The 20,672-nt window shown below is 49.3% G+C and overlaps 1 protein-coding gene across 1 annotated transcript in view; it reads right to left on the reverse strand.

The window, feature by feature from the left end:
- Window positions 1–13,090: 13,090 nt before the first annotated feature.
- The window catches only part of Angpt4 (angiopoietin 4), a 32,984-nt gene continuing 25,402 nt past the window's right edge, over window positions 13,091–20,672 (reverse strand). Inside the window, exons 7-9 of the mRNA XM_021156720.2 lie at window positions 19,175–19,341; window positions 14,756–14,886; window positions 13,091–13,799 (exon numbers count right to left, since the gene is read on the reverse strand). Coding sequence (XP_021012379.1) covers window positions 13,639–13,799; window positions 14,756–14,886; window positions 19,175–19,341 — 459 coding nt within the window. The 3' untranslated portion in view covers window positions 13,091–13,638. The remainder of the gene's footprint in view (window positions 13,800–14,755; window positions 14,887–19,174; window positions 19,342–20,672) is intronic.

The raw sequence follows: 20,672 nt of genomic DNA on the forward strand, positions 1-20,672 counted from the left end.
TTGCCTGTGGGGCTAAGGTAGTGAAACTTTTGGGGACCTCTTTAAATGTGTACCCCCAAACTTCATGTCCACAAGCCTTAGGTTTTCTTTCTTTTTTTTTTTTTTAAGATTTATTTATTATATATAAGTACACTGTAGGTGTCCTCAGACACTCCAGAAGAGGGCGCCAGATCTCGTTACGGATGATTGTGAGCCACCATGTGGTTGCTGGGATTTGAACTCTGGACCTCTGGAAGAGCAGTCGGGTGCTCTTACCCACTGAGCCATCTCACTAGCCCAGCCTTAGGTTTTCTAGTGCTAAAGAGTCTGAGGGTTTGGGGCAGGACCTTAACAGTTGGCCATCTAAAGATGGAAATTCTGTTTTTTGCCTCTATCTTGCTTTGTGGTTTGGAGAAATCACTGATGCTCTCTGAGCCCAAGGTTTCTCAGCTGGAACATGGTAGATAACATCCACCGTGACAGGAGAGATGCAGGTCAGATGGTACAAGGCCTGAAAATGTCAGCTAGCTGCGTCATTGTTAGCATGCCACCAGAAGGAACAGCAAGCATTGCCTTCCAGGTTCGGAGAAGTTTGGTTTCCATGGAGATGAATGATATGGGCTGGGCTGGACCAGACCTGCTTGTCTTTCTGGGAAAACTAAACAAGCTAGTTCCCTCCAGCCCTCTAGCTGTTGATGCAGCTAGCCCCGGCTCTTAGTACTTGGAGTTGAGAGCACGTAGGAAGTATGAGGGAAGAAATACACTGTTCCCAACTTCTAGAATCTTCTCCAGCTTCCATTGTGAACACTGACTACCACCTGTGCACATGCTGGGCACATGAGGGGCTGTCACCACAAAGGCCCTGCTCACCCCAACTGCTTCCCTCTGTTCACAGATGCCTTCTGGAGCCACTTGCCAGTTCTCTCTTGGGCACTTGAGTCATGAGTGAGGTCAGAAAGGTAGAGGTGGGCAGAGCCATGACATTCTGGTACCCTGCAGAGGAAAGCCACGGGCTCTGGTTGGTTTCTGCAGGGGCCTGCTGGGGGACAAGCAGCATGCTGGACTGCCTGGATTCACCCAGCTCTGTCCCGGGAACACCAGCCTATAACTACAGCTGTGTCTCCGGGTTAGTCACTCTCTGGTGTCACTCAACTCCCCCTGGCCAAGGTAACCACTTAGGCAACATTGTTGGGGGCTATGTGAGATACCTTGGTGGCCTGTGGCCTGTGGGAGCGATCACACAAGTGTCTGGGAAAAGCACTGTCCTTGGAATCTGAGTCTCCAGAATCAGATGGCTGGCTTTGGGGGTGGGGGGTGGGGCGGGAATCACTGTTTGTGTGGATTAGCACAGTAGGAGTGAAGTGGGGAACCTCAGTGAACAGATGCAGTGGAAGATACAGGAGAGGGGGTACAAAGCCACACCACAGGTTTAGGGTAGACCCAGGAGAGCCACCCCTGCCTTTGAAGACACCCTCCTGGCTTGGGAAGCTTACTCCTCTTTCTTTTAGGGGTCTGTTCTCCCCTGTACCTCAAAACCCTGGGTTTCTATACAATTCCTAGCCCTGGCAGTAGTAGCAGTGTTTCATGAGCTGATTGGGCAAACGGGGCAAAGCCATGTTCAATGTTACACCATTATCTCATGGTGGAATTAGAGTCTGAGCCAGAATTGAGAAGTGAATATTTTTTTTTGCTCAGAAGTTAAACTGGAGTTGGGATGAGCTATGAGAGAAGGTTTGTGAACCTGATAAAGGAATTTTTAATTATTTTCTTCTCTGTAGTATTGGACCCTAAGACAGTAACAACACGCACCATGCCACATACCATCAGTACAAGCGTGCTGGATTCCGTCTGACCTTACATTTGGACTTTGGGTCTTGCTCGCTGTGTGTGTGTGTGTGTGTACTATGAACTGTGCTTTGTGCCTCTCCTCCATTTTCTCTGAAGCTTTACAACCCTCTTAAACAAATACTTGCTAATACAGCCCAGATCCAGCAGGCAAGGAAGGCCCAGGGAGGTTAAGGTCCTAGCCTCAAAGTCAGCAGACAAGATCTAAAACCAGGGACTATAATCATGCCTAGAAGGTTTCCCAACAGGCCACTGGCTCCAGGGAGGAGAGCTCGGAGGTGGCTCTGGTATGCACAGATGAATTCCTGCTGAGCTGAGGCTGTGTGGTGCAGAGGCAGAAGGTGGGAAGAAATTTCTCTGTGAGTGACGTAGAGCCACGGGGTGGGAGGAAGGGGTTATTGGCACAGTTGGGTGGAAGTGTGTAATGACCCAGGGTGGAATGGCATCTTGTTGATGGTCCTATATCCACACTACTGGTAGCAGCTCAGACTCAGCAAAACAACACTAGTATGTCTTTGGCTAACCCTATTATATTGAAGACAGGCAGCATGGCCTAATGGTCAGAGCATGCACTCAGGAATCAGGACCTGGGTGGGGTGTATGTATGTGAGTGTGTGTGTGTGTGTGTGTGTGTGTATTGATGCTGAGTCTTCCTCAGTAGCTTTCCATCCTATTTTGTAATTAATTAATGCATTATTGATTGTATGTGTGCGCATGATGTTTAGACATGTGTGCACTCGGGTATGTGCCATGTGTAGAGAGGGTTTCTCTGGGTAGCTCTGGCTGTCCTGGAACTTGTTCTGGAGAACTGGCTGGCTTCGAACTTGGACGTTGCCTCTGCCTCCTGAGTGCTGTGATTAAAGGCGTGTGCCATTGCACCTGGCCCCCACCTTATTTTTTGAGGCAGGTCTCTCTCTGAACTTGGAGTTCATTATTTAGAGCCCCTAAGAACTACTCCTCACCCGTCCCCCTCTCCACTTCCCACCCCAGTTCCGACTACCAAGGCTACAGGTGTATGCAGTGCCCTGCTGTTTATGTGGGTTCTGGGAAATCCAACTGAGGTCCTCATGTGTGTGCAGCAAGTGCTTCACATCACCCGTGGAGCCCTTCCCCCAGCCCCCAAAAGTCAGGGCTGTGGCTTCAGATCTGACAGCCTCCTCATCCGCAGCTCCGGCTCTGGGAAAGTCCCTGACCCTCCTGACCTTCAGTGTGTTTGTCCTAGTTTGATTTCAGTTGCTATGGCGAAACACCACGGCCCAGAGCAAACTGGGGAGGAAACATTTTATTTGCCTTACACATTCCAATCACAGATGCTCAATCATAGTCTCTCCTGAGAGGAGTCAGGGCAGGAACTGGAGCAGGGCAGGAACCTGGAGGCAGGAACTTAAATAGAAGTCACAGAGGAATGCCAAGGATCAGCTTGCTCCTCCTGGCTTGCTCAATGCTTTCTTATAGAACTCCGGACCACCTGCCAGGGCACTGGGCATCAACAGTGTCCACTAACAGAGGGCCGGGCTCTTTCACATCCATCATTAACCAAGCAAATGCTCCCCAGGTTTGCCTTTGGGCTAGTCGGACAGGGCATTTTCGCAGTTGAGGCTCCCCTTCCCCAGATAATCCTCGATTGTCTCAAGCTGACAAAACCCTCAAGCAGTACAATGTTCATCTCTAACTTAGAGTTGGATTAGCCCAGAGGGCTATTGCTTGCCTCTCTCTGCTGCTTCTTTGTTTTCCCAAATCTGTTCTCCCCCTCCTCAGTACACGGTAGTGTTTACGGTGGTGGCTGCACACCCTTCATCCCAGCACCTGGGAGGCAGAGGCAGGCAGGTCTATGAGTTCAGGGCCAGCCTGGTCCACACAGCAAGTTCCAGGACAGCCAGGGCTGTTATACAGAGAAACCCTGTCTCAACCCCTCCTCCTCCAAACATAGACTCGAGTGCTGGCAGCTCTTGAAGCTACTGACTACCAGAAATGCAAGCCATTAAGTGAGACTTCGGTGACATATCTCCAGGAGAGGCACTTGTGCAGCTGGTAGGAAAGTCCCTTTGCTTCTCTCTCCCTCTCCCTCTCCCTCTCCCTCTCCCTCTCCCTCTCCTCCCTCTCCCTCTCCCTCTCCCTCTCCCTCTCCCTCTCCCTCTCCCTCTCCCTCTCCCTCTCCCTCTCCCTCTCCCTCTCCCTCTCCCTCTCCCTCCTCTCCCTCTCCCTCTCCCTCTCCCTCTCCCTCTCCCTCTCCCTCTCCCTCTCCCTCTCCCTCTCCCTCTCCCTCTCCCTCTCCCTCTCCCTCTCCCTCTCCCTCTCCCTCTCCCTCTCCCTCTCCCTCTCCCTCTCCCTCTCCCTCTCCCTCTCCCTCTCCCTCTCCCTCTCCCTCTCTTTCTCTTTCTCTCTCACTTCTGGCATAGAGCTCGGGGATTAAGACTGGAGCCCGGTTGACATCTTGAATCAAAAGGTTAAAAATGAACTGTTAAAGTCCAGCTGGAACAACCTGAAGTTAAGGAGGAACTGACATTGATGACACATCAACATAGGTCTGCTCTGGTCAGACTCTTTCTATACTTAAAGCAAACCAGAACAAAACAAAACCAGCCGGGGACTGGCAGGATGGCTCAGTGGTTAAGAGCACATGCTGCTGCAGCAGAGGACCTGGGTTCAGTTCCCAGAGCTCGTCTAGAACTCCAGTTCAGACCTCTGAGGCAACAGGCATATATAAACCCAGGCAAGCGCTCATACACATAAAAGAAACAAATCTGAAAACAACATCAACAGCAACACCCAGTCATGGCCTGGAAAGATGCTCAGTGCTTAAGAGCACTGGATTCTCTTCCACAGGGTTGGGATTGATTCCCCCTGCTCACGACTGTTTGTCACTCCAGTTCCAGGGGGATCTGATGCCTTCTTTTGACCTCTGTGGGTACCGAGCACACATGTGGTAGACACACACATGCTGGCAAAACACCCTTATGCATAAAATTAAGGAACTATTGTTTTAGAACAATTTTATATTTAAGGGTTATTGCAAAAGCCAGGTACACTGGCACACACCTTTAGTCCCAGCACTTTGGAGACAGAGGCAGGTGGATTTCTGTGAGTTTGAGGTCAGCCTGGTCTGTATAGTGAGTTCCAGGACAGTCAGGACTAAGTAGAAAGATCCTGCCTTAAAAAAGAAAACAGACAGACAGACAGACAACAGCAACAACATAGCTATTGAAAGACAGGGCAGAGTCCCTGTATGTCATGTCATTTCCCCACCACCAACATATTAGGATGTAAGGGCCCCAGCATGGGTGAAGCTATTCCAAGGAGAGACACTTGTGCCCTCCTTAGTGGTCCTTAAGAAACTGGGGTCTCCACAAGTCTTATGCTGGGAAAAGGACAAGGTTGAAGGCTGGTATTTGGCAGAGGAAGAACTGTCTCCAGGAGAGAGATTTCACTGCTCAAACTATGCATACCTCTGACCTTCCATTTCAACATAAGTCTCATGTCAGGACCCCTGGAAGGGCTTGTCAGGAGGGGACAAGTGGTCCCTGAGTGGTCACTGGATCTCTTTGTTCCTCTTCCCAACGTGAATTGGATTTATCTCCGTTCTCTGCTTTACACCGTGACCTGTCTCTGTAACTGACCTATGGAGAATGGGGGTTAGGGCTGCCAGGTCCCAGGCTTGTATGCTTCATGCATCAGTAACACTGTACTGCATGCATCACAATTAACCAATATTGTCACAGCATCATTGGCTGATAGGTTCACACCTTATCATATTTCCTCAGTCGATCCCCAAGGCCCCGGGCTGAAGGTCCATCCAGGACAGCTTTCTAAAATCTAGCTGTCATGTCTCTCCTTTGGCTCTTCTGGGCTCTGACAGGTATTTTGTGAATTTTCAGATATCTTCTTTTTGTTTGGACTCCGTGTTTGAAGAAAGGCAGCAGAGCCTGCCTCACCCTCCCCTCTTGCTGTCTTCACATGTGCTTTTAGAAAGACGTCAGTCCTCTGGCAGGTTGTCCATCACTATGCCACTCTGTTTCTGTCCTCTTCTGTCCTAGGCGTAGCCCATATTTTGGGGGTGGACAGTTTCCATCTGGTCTAGGTGGCCTCACATGCATATGTAGAATGCTTCTTCATGGAAGTTTATCTCTTAATATCTCATAATTGGCTTATGTAGATATGACTCATGCATATTTATCTGGGAAGCTGGAGTCCACTGCTGTTCTCCAGCCTTGTGAAAACAATGCTGTCTACCGGCTTCATCTGGTTTGGCAGACTCTTTGACATGGGAGAGAAACACACCGAGGTGGGCATCTCTCAGCAGTGTGAGAGTCATTCCATCCTCTCAGCTGCCTGGTGAGACATGACTCTGCAGAGCCCCCTCAAAGCCTGGCCTCTCTCTATGCCTTCCCTCTGACTAACAGGGAAGGCCAAAGCTAGACACAGGCGAGTACCATGCAACCCAGCCAGGCTGCTGGAGGATGCAGAGGCACACAGCAAGCAGCTCTCTGAGCTGGTCCACCGCCCACAGTCGCATGGTCAGTCAGAATCTGCTGTCCCCTCAGAGCCTGTCCAGAATCAGGCAAATCTAGAGGTCAGGCCCTGGGCCACATGCACTCTAGTACCCTGTCCTTTTTTTTTTTAAAGGTTTATTTCTTTATTAAATATAGTACACTGTAGCTGTCTTCAGACACCCCAGAAGAGGGCATCAGATCTCATTACGGATGGTTGTAAGCCACCACGTGGTTTCTGGGATTTGAACTCGGGACCTTCGGAAGGTACAGTCAGTGCTCAACCACTGAGCCATCTCTCCAGCCCTACCATGTCCCTTTTATACCATAAGTTATTTTTTTTAAATGCAAGTTTTTTGTTTTGTTTTATTTTTAATGTAGCAAAGGCTTAAACTTCTTAAAAGGGCTATTTCAAATCTTCCTTTGTTTTCAAGACAGGGTTTCACTATGTAGCTCAGATTAGACCCAACCTTGGGTCTTCCTGCCTCAGTCTCCTGAGTGCTGGTGTCACAGGCTTGTGCCACCAATCTCCTTGAACATCCCATTATGAGCAATGCAGCCTAATGGTAAGTAGATGGGATTACGTTTCTTCAGGGACAGAGAGTTGTGAGAATCGAATTCCTGAAGCAAGTCATATTTATGACCGTACAGTTGAGGTGAATACGTACTGATACTTAACATCACTATCTTAATAATTATGCATACATTGATAGAAACAGAGAGAGATGTGTTGAGGACGGAGTTGGAGGGAGGGTGTAGGAAGTGGGTCTTAGCACAACACACTGAGTACATATATAAATTTTCAAAGAATAAAAGACATACTCTGAAATGTGTAATATTGATGACATTGTTGCAGTGTTATGGTCTGCCGAGAGTTCTAGGCTGAGGGGCTGACCTCTCATATGTTTTATTAAATATATGATATATATTACATATCAAATTATTTTAATTCATTTTCAGTCTGAAGATCTCTAACTTGAAAGCACAAGGGAGCTGTCCCAAAGTTTTTAATGAGAGCATCATTGCAGCTGCAGAGGGATACTGGCTGGGTGACCCTCAGTGTCAGGAAGACTATCTTAGTGAGGGCTTGTGATGGCATGTGGGTGACTGCCAAGAGAGTTTGGGGGTGAGCGTTGCCCTGGGTTGGGTACCATGGAGATGCTGGGGTAGTGAAATGGTACTTTAGTAAATCTAGTACTGTAGTGGAGGCAGAGAGAGCAGGATGGAGACCAGTGCTGTAACCCACATGGAAACAGTGGGTTTTGTATAGACAGTGGCAGAGAGGCCTTGTTCCTGTCCAGCTCATCAGTTACAAGGCATCTCTGCTGATGGTGTCTTGTGAGGTCTTTATGTCCCACCCAGGTCCAACCTGTGGTTGTGAGCCTCAGACTGTCTTGCAGGGACACCTAAGGCTGGCAGTCTTCTGGGTTCAGCTCCCAGAAGTCAGTCGGTTTTGCTGTTTCTCAGCTGACAACAACAGCACTTCAAGTGGCCCTTTTCCCCTTTGAAGAGTGGATGGGGGCGTGGCTCATCATGACACCAGAGAGAAAGTGGGAGACTCTGAGGAGCAGGACATTGAAATCAATACATGGGCTCCTGAGCCCAGGCCCTGAGCCTCAAACAAGCAGGCATTTACTTACTCCTGACCAGTCTTGCATAATAAGCTTTGTGGTCTTTTATGGCCTGATGTTCAAGGTCACCATATGACACCTGCTCTACTGGTCTGAGCAGTCATAAGGCTCCAATGTGGGGAAGGACAAGAGGGTGAAACACCTTGATTGGAAGATTGTCAAAGAACACAGACACAGACACACAGACACACAGACACACACACACACACACACACTACTGCAGGCAATATGCACATGTAGAAATCACGTTTCTGATTTAGGCAGTCATGTAACTAGGTTCTGCAGATAATTTTATTTATTTATTTACTTGTGTAATATTTTATGTCTATGGGTATTTTGTCAGATTGTATGTCTGTGTACTACGTGTGTCTGGTGGAGGCCTAAAGAGGGTAGGACAGTGGATTCCTGCAACCACGGCTACAGATGGTTGGGAACTGCCTGATGTGATCTGGGAATCGAACTCTAGTCCTCCAGAAGGGCATCCAGCGATCCATTGATGCAACCACCGAGTCATCTCTGCAGATGCTTTACAAGGAGAAACGCCTGGGAAGAAGATAGGAAACCTGCTTGCTGGAGCTGACTAGGCCAGACGCTGGGTCCTGTGCACAGCACTTTCCCTTTGATCTAAGGTATGGTGTGATGGCCAGAGCCCAGCAGCTTGGTCCATGAGGAGAGCCATGGATTTAAACCACATGGATTTAAAAAGACAGTAAAGGTTTGGGGCTCTTCTGATGGAAGAACAGACTTGCCAACCATTGCCCTCTTCACCTAAGAGTTGGACGGATTTTTACCTTGTCTAAACCACTCTCAGATGCCTTGGATGCCCCTGCAGTGGACACATCACTCCTGGAATTCTGTTTCGTCCTTGACTCATCTCAGTTCTGCCAGTTGCTGCCCTTCATGACTCCTGGCCCTGTCCTGGGCAGAAAGGGCTGTCTTCTTGTTTTAAGGCTCTGTTGCTGTCATGTCCAAGTTCTTATATCTGCGCCTGGTGCTGGGAGTGAGGTCTGATCAGACAATGAGATGTGCACGTGAGGAGGGGAGTGGGTGTCTGCAGCTCATGGGTGGTGCGCACAGTTCCACGTGAGCAGAGAACTGTGGGAGCCCGCATGCACGGACCCTTGATGAGGTCCAGATCAAGCAGAGGGTGGTGTGTGGTGGCTGCCTAGGCGGAGGCTCCCTGTGTTGGAGGCTTTCCTTACCACAGAGCCCATCACTGGGACAAGATGCAGAATGCTTGCTTTTGCTACTAAGACTGAAGTTCTTGGATGTCCCCAGATAAACAGTATCATTTATTTATTTGAGTGGAAGCCAGTCTTTTCTTAGAAGCACAGAATATTCATGATGTGTCAGGGAGGGCCCTAGAAAGTGCAATGCCTATGTCACAGGGAAAGCCACATGCAGTTTAACTGCCCCTGAATTCCTCTACAAAATCATATTTTCTTCCCAGAATGGCTTTCTTTCCCTTTTTAGTGTGTGTGAACATGTCTGCTCCTTCCTCACATGCCTGACTTCATGGAGAGACACACTTTAAGTGCAAGAACAAACTGAACACACCTGCAACCCTCACAAAGGTTGGGAAGCCAGTGTTCCCAGGACCCTGGACACTGTGCCGAGCCTCCTCCAAGTGAAGACGCGCCTTCCACTGTCTGAGTTTACTAGTACTTACTCATTATCTTCTGTTGCTTCTCAGAGGCTACTTACAATGTGCTTTCTGGTCACAGCCCTTAGGCCTGCTTGAGGACACAGATGTAAGGGTGTTAGATAATCTTTTACCTTTCTTTGGGACTTATTCTCAAACTGTGTTTCCATGGAACCCTGAGATCATTTCCTAAACAGCAAAAAAAAAAAGAACAGATTCCTGGACTGGCTTCTGTGTTGAGAGCCTTTGGGGTCCATTTCTGAGTTTCAGTAGTGACAATGAGCAAGAAGCAGGGGATGATGGGAAAACACAGTAGTACCCTAGGCCACCCTTGACACAGTGGTCACCAATTGCACAGTCATCATGTGGGTTCTAATCCACTGCTCTCTCAACCCACTCTATTCCTAAAGTCTAGGCACAATGGCTTCCAGACTCTGGATGGGAAGTGGCAGGTGTTGGCCACCCAGGAAGGGTCTGGGACAGCCAGGAGACACTCTGATCCCTCACCCCTTTCCAGACCAGAATCAACACCGGAACTCTCTTCCAGGGCTGGGAGGGTAGTACAGCAGCAGAAGACTTGTCTGGCATGTGCCTGTGTGTCCTGAAACCATGGCAGGACAGTCAGGGAGCCAGAGCACACAGGTCCTGTCTCTTGTGAGGCAAGCGTGCCGGGAGTGAACTTCACTTTCTATGTGAGTTTCCAGAGCTGGCTGGCAGTGCCCAGGAGGTTCTGAGTATTCAGTTGTTTTCCTTTGACAGGGCTCATTCCGGAGTGGGTGGTCTGTGTTTACAGTACTCCTATAGTCCCTTGCATGAGGCTTTAGCCGTGTGATATCATATCACTTTCCCATGCCTCAGTTTTCCCAGCTATGAAAGGGGGTCTACTGAGCTATCACTGAGTGATTATGGGGCTTTGGAGATATCTGAAGGTAGGCTCCTGTGCCGTGGAAGTGGCATGGAGAGTAATTCCATAAGTTGTCACAGAGAATGGGCAGTATATCGCTCTGTTCCCAGGCCTGATGACTTACTAGGTCATAGGGATCTCACAGGCCCTACCTTCCCTCTGCAAGGGGGCAAAGCTGGAGAATAGTCTTCTGTGTTTCTTGCACCAGCGCTAAATCCAGGGCCCTGGATTATGCCACATGGACATGAAAGTCAACTGGAAATGGACAGTTCTTCCATGGCAGCCTATGGACACCTGGACTCTTACTCCATAGTAGGAACCCTGGGAAGAGGCAGATTCAGAAGTCATGGAGAGCCCTGGCTGGAGGCTGAATTCTAGAATTTCTTCTTAGAGTTCTAGGGTCCCTGAGGGCTTTAGCCAAGAGGAACACACTCCAGGAGGGAAGTATGATCTCTTAGGAGCAAAAGATGGAGGTAGGATGGGGCTAGAGGGTAGGTAGGCCACATGTCCTATTCCCTTCCTGCCACTTAGATGTCACCATTGTGCCAGTTCCCCTGTGCAGGGAAGAGAGCTCTGGCCCGGAACAGCAGAGCTACCTACTAGGCATGGTTATTCCATTCCAGGTCTATTGAATCCACAGAATTCTGGCTCCATTAGCTTAGCCTGTACTCTAATGTCTCTGAGACTTGTAACACAGGACAATAGAGCCTACTGGGAGCCAAAGGCTGTTACCCCATGTATCTCCTGGTGACCTCAGAAAGGAGTCCCTTTCTTTCCCTGTAGCCAAAGTCATGCATTTATCTCCTAAGGACCCTAGTTCAGTTCCCAGAACCCACATGATGACTCACAACCACCTGTAACTTCAGCTTCAGGGATCAAGGATATTCTCTTCTGACCTTCTTGGGTGCTAGGAATGTACATGGTGCTTATAAATATATCCAAGCAACACACACACACACACACACACACACACACACACACACACACACCAGATCTCCTCCTTAGAGGTCTATTAGTTGTTTTCTCTGTAATTCTCTCTGGTCTGTCCTGCATATTGTCTGCATTTATGGTATATATATTTTTTCACCTCATCCTGACTAACTTTAATCTACTTTTTGGTTGTCTTCCTCTAAGCCTGTTCAGTTCAGTGACGCAGGCTGTAGACATCTGTCTATACATTGCTTCATCCCCATCACCCCACCAGGCCTGGTCCAGGTAGGTCTTCAACCATTCACAGCTGTACAAGTGAATGCACCCATACAGAATGAGTGAGCTCAGATGAACCCAGCAGGTCCAATGCTGCACATCTCTGAAAAGCTGCTCTATCAAAGAGGCTGCTGATGCAGTTGCTAAGGCAACAATTTATCTGCTTCCCAAAGCATCTTTAAAAGAGAGTAGCAAAGGCTCACACAGACAGTGATGGAAAGGAAAACCAGAGAATCCATTTCTGAAGTCACTGAGGGACCCTTCCAATGAAGGCTGCCTGTTTCCTCCCTCCCTCCCCTAAGAGCCACCTTCCCTCTTGTCTTTGGTTAGGTCCGTGGTATGAACACAGTGAACTCCAGTATAGCAACAGCCTTTACTGGCCTCATGCAGTGCTCTCAGGAACAGTGTGTGCTGTCTGGCTACCTCCACTGGGACCCACCAGGCACCAATGAGAACAGCCTGGTTTGGAGATCCTTCCAGAAAGTTCCGTTAGCCTTGTGATGGGCAGCAAGGACAGCACTTTAGTTTTTTTATGGTAGGTGGACACATGTCTCCAGAGAGCTGAAGGAAGAAGGTGAGCTGGAGTGAATGGCTGTGCACCTGGATGAACCTTTTTCTTTCTTCACCACAGAAATGATAGGACACCTATCATTTGGATGGTGGAGGCAAGAAGAAGGATCAAAGATTTGGGGTAGGAATTTCAGCTGCAAACATTCCCGATCCTGTTTGCAGGGACTGCAGCCTCCAGGAGATGCAGCCTGCTCTCCAAGCCATCCCTGTTCCTGCCAGACTCCTCCAGCAGCTGTGGTGGGTTGGCATTGCTGTCCTCAGGGCTGTCAGAGGTTAGCAGGTGCTTCATGCGACATTGACTCCCAGAGAGAACCAAGGCTCTTCAGAATCGTTCCTGGGGCCTCTGGGCAGGACACCTCAGGTCCTTGATTATCTGAGGCAATCTGGGGCTAAACTGCTACCCGAGGCAAAAACTGGGGAGCAGGGAGGTTGCGACAGGGACAGCGGTAAGAGACAGAGAAGAGGAAGTGGAATTCCTCCTGCTTCCTTGCTTCTGGCAAACAAGACTTGTTTGGTCCGAGCGGCCCTACCTTGGCTGGATATGATCGTGTAACTTGGCTTTGGATGCTGGGATTAAAGATGTGCGCCACCACTGCCAGGCCTAGTCCTCATTTTCAAGGAAATAACTTTGAGAAAGCTGCTTCCCCTAACTTCTTCATGGGTGACTGTTAGGCTTGGAAACATATGAAAGATGCTGACAAGTCCTGCAGTTAGGAAAGTCTATTCTCTTTATTTAACCTGCTGTTTCTCTCTCACTTTATCCAAAGTACTTTAGAGAGGATCCTTAGTTATTACCTATGGAAAACACTAGGGCACTCTGGCGCCTATTTCTAGAAGCCTCTGAGAGACCAGGTCTGACTCAGTCATTGAAGTCCAAGAGCCACGGGGCTTGGGGAATGGTGGCTAGCACTGGGGACTGGGAGTGGGAACAGTGTTCACCAGCCTTGGAAAGAAAGTCTGCGGACATCTCAAGCCTAGAGAAACTTGGAATTAGAGAAGAGGGAGAGACTCTCGTTCTCACCTGGAGGAGGGCACCCCAGGCTGCAAGATTTTCCCACCTGCTGCAACCCCACCCTCTGAGGGGGTCAAGTTCAATCTGCCTCAGGTCATGGCAGGGAGTCCCTGCATGCATGCAGCAGGAGGGGAAAGAGTATGGGTCCCACAGAGGCAGGTGCCTCAAGCACCCAGCATTTCACACTAGAGGGGCACAGGGAGGCAGGCGACTCTTGTAATTCAGGGGCAGGGTAAGCTGGCTCCGATGTTCCAGAATGTCAAGATGAGCCCTGGGCACTGATTTCTGGGCAGGGCCCAGCGCACACAGAGTCACCTGGGTTGAGAATCTTCCTACGGCATCAGTCTCTGCAGGGCTGTGTGTCAGGCACCCATTGGCCTCAGCATCATGCGTGTGCCGTGCAGTGAGTAGCTGGGGCCTCGGAAGTAGTGCCAGCGGATGCCATTGATCTTGTGCAAGTGCTGATGAACTGAATAGTAGATGCCATTGAGGTTGGAGAGGCCACAGGCATCAAACCACCACCCTAGTGGAAGAGGGAGGACAGAGAGTTTGGAGGAGGTGAGATTGGTGGCCGAGATTCAGGGAGGATAAGGCTCGTGGACTGTCATTTTGGGATGCCAGTTTGCTGAAGGTGGTGGGCTGGGTATGGGCAGAGGTGAAGCCAGGGCCTTGGAGGGTAGCAGAGGTTACAGTCACACCTCAGGCCCCTTTGTGACTTCCTGCTGTGCCTCTGACACCCCTCTCTTCTTCCTTTTCCTTTGATGATCTCCTACCAGGCTCTGCCATGTCCTCCTGTTCACTCTAGTGGTCTCTGTGTTTGTGGATGTCCCTCTGCATGTCCTCTGTCTGTGTCATGTCTCTCTGTTGTCCTATCTTCCCCTGGGGCTCTGTCTCCAGTGTGCTCTGCACATTTCCAGTCCACCTATTGGACTTTAGTCCTCTCCTTGCTGTCTGCTGTCACCTGCACCTCTCTGCCTCTGCCACCTTGTGTCACTGCCTCTTCTGGTCCCTGTATCTGGGACTTGGGTCTCATTTACCAGTGCTGCTCCCATTCCATCTTCAGCCTCTGGTCTTTTCCCTGCCAGGAGTATCACCTGACAGGGAGGTGGGCAAGGGAGTTGCCTTCCCTGCTTCTGGTCTCTCTCATGATGTTTCTTCCTGGCCTGGGGAGTAGGAGAATCCTCAGACAAGAGGGTGGGATGGATGGGAACATCGTGCCTTCCTGGAGCTATCCTTGCCATCTCCCAGTACAACCCAATGGGAACTCCAGTGACTAGAAAGAGGGAGGTTTGGCTAGAGTCTCACCAGGAGCACCCATCTCCAGACAATATTTGGACACACCCACCTCCAAACATCATCTGGACACACCCACCAGCAGGTATCGTCAGATACACTCACCTCCAGACATCATCAGAGCACATCCACCTCCAGATATCATCTGGACACACCCACCAACAGGTTTCATCATGATAAACTCACCTCCAGACAGCATCTGAGCACATTTGCACATGCAATTATCATTGTCCATGTCTTTGGTGCTGAACTTGGTGCCCTGAGGAGCCAGGCTGTTCTTGCGCCCTGCTGAACTGCTGCTGTCATTCACAGAGAGGCTGGAGGCAGTGGTGAGGTGGGGTAAGAAAGGGGCACAGAGTCAGGCTGGGGCTCCTCCACGGGTTCTGCTCTGGAAAAGTTTCCAACCTGTTGTTTTTGCATGAGAAATGTACCCTGATCTGACCAGGTCATTGTCCTTGATGGTGGCTCTCCTTACTTGCCACCCTGGGATCACAGCGCTCACCGCTGCTCACCGCTCCTGGGACTTTTATACTGGTTGGATTTGGGTCCTAGAGAGCTGTGTGTGGAAGTCACAGAGTGAGGAAAGCAGGTAGAAGTCTTTCAAGCATCTGCCCTGGGCCAGGCATTGTTACAGTGTCTTGAGAAGGGTAACTCATTTTCATTTAAACCTCATGATACCTTTTCCTATGCAAGAAAAGGGGGATGCCAAGAGCCACAGGAACCTGCTCAGGCTCTCAGACTCAGTCACCAGCAGGGCCAGCTTTCAGTCTGGAGCAGCTGGTACAGGCTGGGTTACATGCTCTTTGCCTGCCAGCCCTGCCACTTCAACATTACAGCTGGTCTATTCCACACTTCTTCCATAAAGCCCTCCTAGCCAGTCCAGCCCTCATGGATCAATCCTCAGGGACCCCCCCTCCTGCAAGGGGACAGAGGGTCTCTATTTCCTTACCAAACTCTGTGACTAGGTCCAAGCCTCCAGGGTGATCATGACTGTGGGGTTAGGGTAGGTCAGAGTGCCTGGATTCAAACCCCAACATGGCCAGTGTGTCATTGCCTGGCACTGGGAAGGCATCTTCACTCCACTGAGACTCATCTTCACTTATTCATAGGTGACAAGAGACTGTGACTTTGTTCACCATATGATTTAGTGACACCATTCAGTGAGTGTGCTGAGGGGTAGGCGGGTTTGGTGAGAGCCCTGCACATTCAGGACCCGGCATTCAGTTCTTGGCACAGGTTGAAAAACATAGGGAAAGCTTGCCTGAGCCGCTGAGGCAGGAGCTGGCTCAGGTCACTAAGAGGCTTCTATATTATATATACTTATATGCAATATATATTATATAGTATAAGTATATATATGTGCAGTATATATATATATAGTATATATACAATATATATAGTATACTATATAATAAAATATACTATATATATTATATATACTAATATATTTAAGAATATGTATTTTTATATATTACTATAAGGGGTATGTATATATGCTATATATACAATATACTATATAATACAATGATAGTACATATACTATATATAATTATATATTTTATATATAAATATGTAAATATATAGCATATATAGTACATAAGCATATATATGCAGTATATATGTTTGTATATATGCTTATATACTACTACATAGAGGGAAGCAGATGTCAGGGACAGCCAGGCAGGACCTGGGAGCTAGTCCTGCAGGCACAAGGTCTCTATATGACTGGCTCAGTCCATGCCTGTCACCCTCAGGCTCTATCTGTCTATAGTAAGGAATGGTGTTCATGACCAGCCATGAAGACATAAATGTACCCTTAAGCATGCTCTCCTAACCCTGGGGACCAGTGTCAAGTACAGTTGTGACCAGCTAGGGGTTCTGGCTTTGGGACTCACAGGTTGCCCACCCACTTATAGGCTCTGGCTTCTTCCTCTGGCCATTAAAGACCCAGTAATGTTCGTCTCCTCTCTGGGAACCGGAACAGGAGTCTGATTCTCTGGGGACCTCTACCTCAGGGGCCAGGAAACCTCCTATTGATCTCATGTGCCTTAGGAAACCCAGGGACTTGAATCTCTTGTGAATCCCCATGAGAGAGTATGAAGAGAGTGTCCCATCTCTGCTCAGTTCCTGATACTGCATCTAACAAACAAGGGCGCCTCCTGTCTGCCACTGCTAGTCCCCTCATCCCTGCCTCTGGCTTCTCTGTGGATCTTCCCACTTAGCCACTGACCTGGAGATAGGGCCCAGGGCAAGCTGTCATCCTTCTCCCCTGCTCCTCCTTTGCAGTTTCCAGGGCTTCCAGTGGTTTCTAGCCCCCATCCCACCCCACCCCAAGCTAGCCCTCCAAGCCTTTCCTATATAATTGGACACGGTATGGTCCCAGGAGCCATAGTGAATGAACATTTGGGTTTGGGGAATATATGATCCAGGTGGATGCAAACTCTGACATTTTTATAATGTGTGTGTTTGTGTGTGTGTGTGTGTATGTGTGTGTGTGTGTGTGTAGAATGTTTGTGTGTGTGTACCAGTGTACATATATGTTTGTGTACATATGGAGGCCAGAGAACAATCTCTAGTGTCCTTCCTCAGGTATTTTTTGAGACCGAGTATTTTATTATCCCACTGAGCTCCAGTGAGCCTCATCTTCACTTCTCCATCACGGTGGACACAAGCACATGCCACCATGCCTGACTTCAAAAGCTCCGGTTCTGGGATTAAACTTGTGTCCTTACGCTCCAAAGGCATGGGCTTTATTGACTGAATTATTTCTCCTGCCCTGCTCTGTTATTTTTGAGAACACCTCATTTTCTGGGATTATCCTCCAAAAAAGACTCGTTTGCCCCAAGCCTTGCCCCTCCCAGGAGTACTCTTTGATTGTCCAGGATTTCTGGACCCCTGAATATTGCCCCTGGAAGCTACTGCCTATGGGGTAAGTGGGTTGCCTATGAACATGTCTGACCCACGCTCAACTACTACCAAGCTAGTGTATGAGCAGCTTTGAGAACACAGTTTTAGGCAGAGTCTTTCTCTAGTGACCATAACATGCCTGGCACAGGGCAAGTTTCAATATGCCGTCATCAAGGCTCTGCAGCCAATTAAGTACTTGCTGCTCTTTGAGGGTCCGCAGAGCTGGTAGCAGGGAGCTCTCCATAGTTCAGAGACAAAGCCAGAGGTGTACACTCAGTTTGCATGCAAGAGTATAGGAAGGGCTGGAAACTGAGCATAACTTTGCATGGTGAACACAATACTTGTAGACACTGTTAGAAAAATGTTAGGGTGGTATAGTTCTGCCTTCGAATCTAGCATTTAAAGATCTCCAACATTCACCCAGCAATCACTGTATGCTAGGTGCCTTAGCATAGGTTATTGGATTTATGATGCCAGACTCTGGCTCTCACAGAAAGGGCCAGTGCCACATGGGGGTTGCAACAGTGATAGCAATTGCAACACTGTTTACCTGCCTGGCACCCTGAAGATGCTTTGGATGGAATCCTGCACTCTCTGAACTGGATTGAGGGTGTGCTTGGGGCTCCCACTCAGCCTTGCACAGCTCAGCCCTAGGGATGTTCCCTCCAGCTCTGTCCCCTGCATCTCCATCATCAGGGTGGGTCTCACGAGGGAGGATGGCAGGCCCACTCTGCTGGAGGAAGTGGGGACAGTTAATAAGAAATGGGAGGCATTGGGGGAAAAGCCAGGGAAGTCCATAGAAGTAAATTTACGAGGCAGCAGACATTTAGAGGTTCCCTTAGAGGAAGTCAGAGTCTCCTCAGCTTTCTGGAAGGTGTCTGCAGCTGTAGAGGGGCCAGGTGTCAGGATGTCAGGGAGCGTATGTTCTGCACTGTGGGCGAGCTCATGAGCTCATCCTGACCTGGTTCAAAGCTAATCTGAAGATGAGCGAGTGTCTCAAAGAGGTGACATCTCAGAGTGGAGATAGAGAGAGAACCGAGTTCCAATCCAGGACCCATCTAACTTGTCACCTTAGACAAAGGACTCAGTGCCTCAGGTTCCTTATCGCTAAAGCATATATAGTAATGTTGGCCGCCCATGATTAAGGAGAGGATTAAGCAGTGTTTAGGACACGGTAGGTACCTGGGAAACGCGTGCTTCTTTTCCTAAACACACACCACAAATCAGACAGAGGAAGGGTGGAAACCCTCGATGACTTGACTGTAGCCTTATGCCCAATACTGCTGAAGAGCACAGTGAAAGTCAATCTTGATGTGCCCAAATTTCATTCAGGGCTGCAAATAGCAGTGTGGAGAACAGTTCTCCTTTCTCCCAGTGTGGGGACTTTTGCATCTCACCACAGGGCACCGGGCAAACCGAGAAGCCAACCTCCCTCCTGCTGTCTGTAAATGGGGTGGTTAACCTTGGAGGAGCCCTTCTTGCTCTGGTCACTGTGGCATCAGTGACAGTCTTTCTACCCCACCCAGTGTCCAAAATGTGCTGAGTGCTAGGTGGCCACTTCCAGATCCTGTGACGTGCACCCAAATGGGGGCCAGATGGTGGAAGCAGGAGACGCCCAGAGAATGACCCTTGGTGCAGACTCTGCAGCCACTTGCCTTGGGATCCCAAACCGCCCACAAGCCTGGGCCCCAAGCCCACCTGTACCGCTGCCTCTCGCTGCCCAGCTGGAAGTTCTCATACTGGATGGAGGTCTGGCGGCCTTCCCAGTCATGCAGTTCCACGCGTAGCAAGTAGGCCGTTCTGCTGGTGAGGCGGTGCACAGCCTCATTGCCCAGCCAGTGCTCTCTGGCCACATTACCAAAACCCTGTGGGGAGGAGAGGAAAGGGTGGCTGTGTGCTGAAGAGGGAGGCGGTGTCTGTGGCTGAGGAGCTGGGCCAGCCAAGGCTCCATGGCCACTTAGCCAAGGTCAGTGCTAATGAACAAGTTTATAAGAACAGTGTGCACAGGCCTGGGACAGGAGCTCCCCTCTAGAGAACAAAGAGAAGGTGTTTGTGAATTTTAAGCCCACTAAAAATAACTGAAATTACATTCCTCTAAAGTCAGAAACACTCAAAAACTCATTTGTGGTGATAGAAATTGGAATAGCTCAGTGGGGAACAGCAATTGCTGTGCAGGAATGAGGGCGGAGTCAGAATCCCCAAAACCCATGAGAGGAGACTCACTGGGGCTTGCTAGCCACCTACCTGGCTCGACTCAAGGGAGTAAGGCGAAGAAAGATAGAGCAGGACACAACGCCCTCCACTGGCCTCCCATCATGAATGCAAGCATGAACATATGTGTGCATACACACACTGCATGGATAAACTCACACAGATAATAAAATAAAAAGAAATAGCCACTGCCTTTGGGGACACACCTAGGAAGATGGGGCACAAGGGGACCTCCCAGCTCCTGGAAAGCTGGGTATTGAGCTGTGAATGGCAGTCACATAGAGGAGCCTGTGGGGAGATTCATGGAGCTCTTTGCTTTATAGTTGTGTGCTCAGCTACATGCATGTTAAGCCCCAGCAGGAAGGAAACGGCTGAGCCAGCTGCCAGGCAGGAGAGGCAGAGAACAGTTTCCCAGAGGCGGGACGGAGGCCAAACAGTTTCAGCAATGGAGAGATGTAAGGCTACCAGTCCTCACAGTGTCTTCGTAACCCAAGCTCCAAGGTGGCAAGAAAACAATGCCCTTTGGCAGAGCAAGCTCTCAGGACCAAGGACAGGGGCACACAGTGTCCACTTGATCTGGCTGCTTAATGCTAGCCACTGTGAAGTTCTTATCTAGTGGACAGCTGATGGACACTGATTTCTTGTGAATCTCTTTCTATTTCTCTTACTTTGAAAGCTTTAAGGGCTTTTAAGTCAGCTTGCCACAATCCCTGAGTTCAAATTTTAACAGAAAACAACACTGGAAGGCAGCTGGGCACTCCTTGCCATCCGTGTGTTCTTTGGAGCAGACCCACTTTCAAGAATCGGTCTTAAGCCGGGCGCCTTTAATCCCAGCACTCGGAAGGCAGAGGCAGGCAGATTTCTGAGTTCGAGGCCAGCCTGGTCTACAGAGTGAGCTCCAGGACAGCCAAGGCTACATAGAGAAACCCTGTCTCAAAAAAAAAAAAAAAAAAAAAAAAAAAAAAAAAAAAGAATCTGTCTTAAA

Source organism: Mus caroli, unplaced genomic scaffold (genome assembly GCF_978045245.1).
Source record: "Mus caroli unplaced genomic scaffold, Mus_caroli_1 scaffold_2, whole genome shotgun sequence".
Classification (NCBI taxonomy): domain Eukaryota; kingdom Metazoa; phylum Chordata; class Mammalia; order Rodentia; family Muridae; genus Mus; species Mus caroli.